This window comes from Myotis yumanensis, unplaced genomic scaffold (genome assembly GCF_028538775.1).
Source record: "Myotis yumanensis isolate MYYU_CA2020_CCGP unplaced genomic scaffold, mMyoYum1.0.hap1 SCAF_11, whole genome shotgun sequence".
In the NCBI taxonomy this organism is placed as follows: Eukaryota; Metazoa; Chordata; class Mammalia; order Chiroptera; family Vespertilionidae; genus Myotis; species Myotis yumanensis.
Genome location: NW_027223762.1, coordinates 22,704,538 through 22,711,711, shown reverse-complemented (window position 1 = coordinate 22,711,711; position 7,174 = coordinate 22,704,538). Strand labels below are relative to the sequence as shown.

The following is a 7,174-nucleotide window of genomic DNA, read 5'->3' as shown; positions in this document are numbered from 1 at the left end:
AGTTGTAGTTTTAATGTTGTTGTGCACAGCAGCAAGTTCAGGTGTTTACCTATGCCGCCATCTTGGTTCTCTCCTCCCCTACTTCTCTATATATTAATTTTATAATCTCTGTTCTTCATTTCAGAAGACACCCAGGCATAATAAAAACTAGTCATAAGATATACAGTGGGGCCTTGACTTACGAGTTTAATTCGTTCCGTGACCGAGCTCGTAACTCAAATTACTCGTATGTCAAATCAATTTTCACCATTACAATGAATTGAATGCTGGGCTGATGTTGTGGTGTTCACTGTGACGTTCGCTGCGCCAACTAGCGGTGGGGTATCTGAAGCTGGCTCGTATCTCGAAAAACTCGTTAGTCGGGACACTCGTAAGTCAAGGCCCCACTGTACACTTAGAAATCCTGTAACTTCTCATTTAAATGGTGCTTTTTGGAGAAGAGAAACAATAATGTCAGATTAAAGCCTGCCTTTAACTATGAGCGTCCCTGGAATAAAACCAGAAGCACTGCCAAGAAGCCACAGGTGTTTATTCCATGGGCAGAGAAAAATATGATACTTAAGGGCACAATGACAGTTCTTCTCTGCCCCCACTAATGGGTTATAAGAGTAATGGTTAGTAGCAGCAGAAACACTATAATTACATAATGTTGAGTTCATTTTTCTTTCAGGCTTATGAAAAACCTTTTTGTCCTTGTACTTTTAGAGGCTTGGAAGGTCTGCCAGCCACTTTGCCTTTCTTGTCTTCAGAGCTCTCAGCAGGTTTAACAAATGGATGTGTCCAAGACTGCCATCTGGTGGGAATGATAGAAATTGAAACTTTTGTTTTTGTCAGCAATTAAGGCACTTGTCTATTAAGAAGATATGAATTTAAAATGTATTGGGGGATATATCCAAAGGGGTGGAGGGGGGCAATGGGGGAACAAAGGGGGGACTTCTGCAAGACTCTCAACAAAAAAGATTAAAAAACGTATTGGGGGTAAATGATTCATTCATAACAGTAATAAATATAAAATAATAAGGAATTAACTTAATAAATGTGTAGAACATAGGACGAAAACTACACAACATCACTAGGGCCATTAAAGAAATACTCATACAAATAGAAAGATGTAGCATTTTCCTGGAATGGATCTCTGCTAAAAACACGAATGACCCCCATATTAATTTACACTTATAACAATTCCACATTCACAGGATTTTTATTTGGTAAGAAAATCTTGGCCAAGTTATTCAAAAGTTTATCTGGAATAATAAATATTCAATATTTGTTGAAATAGACTAGTAAGGGAAAATTTCTTTACTAGATAATAAAATATACAAAGCTAAGAAGTAGAAAGCTCATAAACATTCAAGCATACTAGCATACAAGAAAATGCCCTATAGTAAAAGGGCATTTTCAAAGAAATGAGCCAATACCAGCTTACGTATTAGCTGGTATAAAGGGATAATAGAAAATATTACATTAGATTTTTGCCCTTTAGCAAAACCCAAAATGAGTTCCTTTTGTATTATATACATAATTTTAAAAGGCCAAAGTCATAAAATAAAACATGTAAATATTTACTTACTCAGAATGTTAAAAGATCATCTAAGTATACAATTGTAGTTTGAAACTGTTAAAGAAAAGGATAAAATTCTAAATATTTTGAATGTAAAAACTAAGACACTTCTCAAAACTTATCAACTTGAACAGTGAAGATCTTTGCAGTTTGCTGTAAATTTTTTTCAATTTTTAAAAAGACGCAAAAAAAATAAATCCTACTATATTTGACTTAAAACGGTATATGGAGAAAAGGCAATATTTTTTACTAAAGAGAGCTACCCAATACTTTTCAGATCAGAGAGAGCATCTTAGCCCTCTAGCACCTCTGAGTATAGCAAGCCTTTACTCTGCCTGTAGGAAAAGTTGACATAGAAACAAAACATTATTGTGTAAGAAAAAGCACTGAAACAGAGTAGCATAATAAAAAATTTGGAGTAGGGGTAACCTATGCTATTGAAATTACAGTTTTCCAGAAATTATGTCATTTTAGATTATTAGACAGCTTTGTTCTTAGTCTCATCTCTCAACATCCTTATTTAAAAAAAATTAAAAGGGAAGTGGTGAATTGAGAATAATTCATGACATGTGATAGAATGATGATAATATTGGTTAATTTCCTAAATATATAAAGAGTTCCCACAAATCAATAAGAAAAAATGATAAATGTGTTTATGGAAAATAAGCAACATATGTAAACAAGCTTTAATAAAAGACATGTTGTTAGAGAAAATGTTCAATCTCACTGGTAATCAAATAATTGAAAATTAAATCAAAACATCATAATTTATTTTTACCCAGACTGACAAGAAAGCAGAAAACATGAACATTTTTGTATACTGTTGGGATTACAAAATGGTACCTTCTTCTTGAAAGGCAACTCAGGACCACTAATTTAATTAGTTTCTATATTTAATTTTTATAAAAAATTCAAGCATCCAGAATATAATGATACCCTTACCTATTACCCAGATTTAATGTTAGCATTTTGCTATCTGTAATTTTCAGGGAGAAGGAAGAAAATAAAAACCTCACACTTCCCAATGCTTCTGAAGAAGTACTGTCCTAAATTATTATGCATTATTCCCAAGTATGTTTTATACAATTATGTATCTACATATTATACATTATATACCATTAGCTCTAAGATTCCAGTTTTTATATGTAACTAAGAAAAATGCTTCCAATTAAACTATGAAACAAATACTTTAATAACACAGGATTATCTTACACTTATAATACATTTTAAGGCAGATTAACTAAAATCTTGTTTCTGGATTTTGCTTATACAAAACTTTGCTTCTATGTTAAATCTTATGTAATCATTTTGAAGACATTCTAAACAGCATTTAAACTTAACACAATTCCAACAGCATACAAAAACCAATTATGGAATTGAAATGTGGATAGCTGTGACTACTTTGGTGCTACTGTGCCAGGACAGCTGCCTAGCCAGTGGCCTAAGATGCTTCTCAATTTCAAAGATGTTAAAATGTGGAGGTGGGGGAGATGCATTTTGGAATAAGTTTTGGAGATTTAAGCTTTCACATAAACGACATACACTTGGAACTTGCTGTTTGTTTCAGCATTCTGTTTTCCAAGTACTGAAGATGGCTCACTGCCTAAGGAAGCAAAGCCAGGCCGCCTCTCCATTTTACTAAGCACCCCAGAAAAAAACTGGTTTTTTAAATTTGTTGTTTAGTTCTTAATCCTCACCTGAGGATATTTTTTCCATTGCTTTCTAGAGAGAGTGGAAGGTAGGGGAGAGGGTGTGGAAAGAGAGAAACATCGCTATGATGAGACACATCCTAAAATGCTACCGGAAGTTATAAAACTCAGTTGAAGTACAAACACTGCTTTTATAATTATTCCAAGTGTTTATACATTTTGGGGGAATATTCATCCTTTTCAGATTTAACTGATTTGAAGTAATGGATGAAGCCAGACTAAGCTTTGAACAAAGAAAATTTATCAACTAGATCTTTTTATGGGAATACATACAATTTATTTTACAGTTAAAAACTGGCAACAGTTGACAAGTTGAGGGCGCACAAATACCAAACAAAATGATTCTTGATGTTTGCAATTCCATTGCTTCGAATTATCAGCAGTGCCTGGACCAGAATGGTCATCGGTTTCAAAACAGGCGCGGACAAAAAGAAAATTATTCATTTCTGGAGATTCTTTTAAATTTTGAAAGTGAACTGTATGTTAATAAACATGACTTTATAATCATTCAAAGTGTGTATACATTTTTTTGGGACACCCTATGTAACAAAATATCTCAATACTTGGGTAAATCACCAAATAAAAACCTGCAGCCGAAACTGGTTTGGCTCGGTGGATAGAGCGTCGGCCTGTGGACTGAAAGGTCCCGGGTTCGATTCCGGTCAAGGGCATATACCTGGGCTGCGGGCACATCCCCAGTAGGAGATGTGCAGGAGGCAGCTGATCGATGTTTCTCTCTCATCGATGTTTCTAACTCTCTATCACTCTCCCTTCCTCTCTGTAAAAAATCAATAAAAAATATATTTAAAAAAAAACAAACAAACCTGCAAATATCCCTCACAGCCCAGTATAACTGCTATTTCCTTTCTTGTAAAAGAGTAACATAATTGTCGTTTCATTTGTCTAGTCATATTTATACTCTCTGAGCCTAGTGGCTTTCAAACTTTTCAAAGTCAAAGAACCTTTATTCAAATGAAATTTTAACTGGAATCCCAACAAATTAACACACAAAAGTAGAACTGCTCTGGAAGTTGAGAGCGAGGAACCCTAGTAATTTCCTCTGGAAAGGATATCATTTTAGGAAGCGTTTGAACGTCCTGAAAATGCTTAAAACTATTAGTTTATTTTGAATACACATCATTTTAAAATTAGGCTCTTCATAAAAACTTTTGTAGCTTCCTACAGAACCTGTAACTCCAGGAATAAAATCTAGTCATTTTCAATTTGGGAGTGTACTTTAATAGTTTCAAAGTGTTACAATAATTACAAGCAGTCTTGCCTAAGATTAATTTTAATAGCAAATATTAAATAGAAGTATTTAAAATAAACTCTATATCAATTTACTTTAAAAATGCTTATTCATAGGCAAAATCTCATGAAAATAAATCCAGGGCCCTCTAAATAAAGCACAAGTAAAAGCAAGTGCAAACCCAAGAGAGGAAATGAGGTGTCAGACCCATATATTAGAGGAATTCTTGGATTGTACCAGTCCTCTTCACTTCAAATACATGCCCAAGTATTTTCTTATAAGTAGATATTATATGGGAAGAATATAAGAACATATTTGTAGTGCAGACTTAAATCACTAATTACTGTTGCCAATTTATATAGGGTTATTAGTGAAGAAAAAAATGTACCAAACCTTTGCTTCTACCCATATATAAAAGTTACAATTCTTTTGTGCTCCATTGGAGTAGTGGATATGAAAGAGATAGAACTAATAAGTAACCTCCTAACACCAAGATTATGAACCCCCATGCCTGAATTATAAGAGCAGAGCTGTCAGTTACATCTGAGTGGCAAATAATATATATATAGTTAAGTGTTTGCCAGATAAACTGTACTTATATTAATAAGCTAAATGTAAAGAAACTTGGAAGCATTTGCTACTTAGATTCTGTTTTTCCTTCAAAAAGAGATATTATTTCCAAAATAAACCTCAAATATGCAACTTGACATTTCAATATTTGCTATATTAGATAATAAAGAAGTCCAAAGATAGGTATGTTGATATTTTGTTTCTATATTGGCAACCTTCATCTTAGTTTTAAATTTTGTTATGGTTTACTATGAGGACTAAGTGTCTAGTTAGCTGGTTGGAGAGAACCTGACAGCACCATAAATAGATCAAAACTCAATTGAATCACAGACTCTGAAAATAAAACTGACAAGGTGAAATGAGAATTATAGTGACTTCTGGCTATCCAAAAACATTTAAAAGCAAAACCTCAAGTAATAAGCATTGTGTTATAACTGAAGAACCTAACCAAACAAAACCAAAACCTTCAGCATAAAGCCCTGATCCACTTAATTGTCACTTAAAAAGTCCTGTCTTACTATGGCTGACCTGATGTGATATCTCAGCCATAGTAAAATGATTTTAAGACATGGATTTAAAAATTCAATTAGGAGGCCTTTTTAATAACACAAATCTACAATAACTGAAGATATCTAAAAAGATTAAAATGATCTGAATATATGCCATATAAAACTGTTAACCTTAAATCATAAATTTTCTCAGTTGAAACCCATCAAAGAAATATTTTGAAAGAAAAGGTACAATACTAAAGATTAGACCTTCTTTATCTTGCTTTCTACGTTTGAGTGTAATAGTAACCACCACTGCCCCACACATACCACCAAGTAGATTTTGTCACATCTGTATGTTTTAACATTTACTATTATACTGTGATGTTTCAAATAAATGAACAGACTGTCTCCAAAGGGATGAGGGGAGCAATTCTAAAAATCTGGGGTCCCAGGGAACCTTTTAAGGAGGTCCATGAAATCAAAACTAATTTCTTAACAATACTAAATACTATTTTTTATATATATTTTATTGATTTTTTACAGAGAGGAATGGAGAGAGACAGAGAGTTAGAAACATCAATGAGAGAGAAACATCGATCAGCTGCCTCCTGCACACTCTCTAGTGGGTATGTGCCCGAAACCAAGGTACATGCCCTTGACCGGAATCGAACCTGAGACCCTTGAGTCCGCAGGCCGAAGCTCTATCCACTAAGCCAAATCAGTCAGGGCACTAAATACTATTTTTATTGAATTTTTTAGAGAGAGGGAGAGAAAGAAACATCAATGTGAGAAACATTCATTGGTTGTTCCCTTCATGCACCAGGAATCAAACCCAAAATCTGGGTATGTGCCCCGACACCTTCCAGTGTACAGGACAATGATCCAACCAACCAAGACACACCGGCCTAGGCTAAATTAATTGATTAATTAATTAATTAATTAATTAATGTATTTATCTATTTATACTGACACTTGCACTGATTGTGCAAAAGAAATGGTGGGTAAAACTGCAGACACCTGAGAACAAATAAGAACAGTAGCACCAAACAAATTAGTCATTACTGTACCTTCACTGCTATACTCACAAAGAAAAAAGGGGGAAATAAGTCAGTTTCAGTTAACAATGTCCTGATTAAGCACTAAAAGTTAGTTTTGTTACAACTCTACCCTTGAGTATACATCTTTTTAATAGCACATATGATGAAAAGGAGTACTGTTTCTATAACATGCTGAAGGGTGATGGTTTTTTCATGCTACTATTCAAGATGTACAGAACCAGCCACTTTTTACAGAACACAAGTTTTACTTGAATGACAGAGTATGGTTATTCAACAGACACTTTCTAAAATGAATAAGCCTGTCACTTAGGGAAAAAAACTGACAATATTTGTTGCCAATACTAAAATTCCCTTTCAAATGAAAATTAGAGTTTTTGAAAAATCTGTATCCACCACCACGAGCTTGGCAGCGTCCCAACACTTTTTTCTGATGAGATCAGTTATATTAACAAAAAAATTTTAAACACTGCATAATAACATGTTGCTATTCTAAAGAATTGGGGGGAGAACCAAAATGGTGGTGTAGGTAAATGCCT

General features: G+C 33.9%; 1 protein-coding gene across 1 annotated transcript in view; it reads right to left on the bottom strand.

Annotated features, from left to right (window-relative positions):
* Positions 1-511: 511 nt before the first annotated feature.
* PPM1B (protein phosphatase, Mg2+/Mn2+ dependent 1B) overlaps positions 512-7,174 on the bottom strand; it is a 69,511-nt gene continuing 62,848 nt past the window's right edge. Inside the window, exons 6-7 of the mRNA XM_070429125.1 lie at positions 1,571-1,615; positions 512-793 (exon numbers count right to left, since the gene is read on the bottom strand). Coding sequence (XP_070285226.1) covers positions 1,571-1,615 — 45 coding nt within the window. The 3' untranslated portion in view covers positions 512-793. The remainder of the gene's footprint in view (positions 794-1,570; positions 1,616-7,174) is intronic.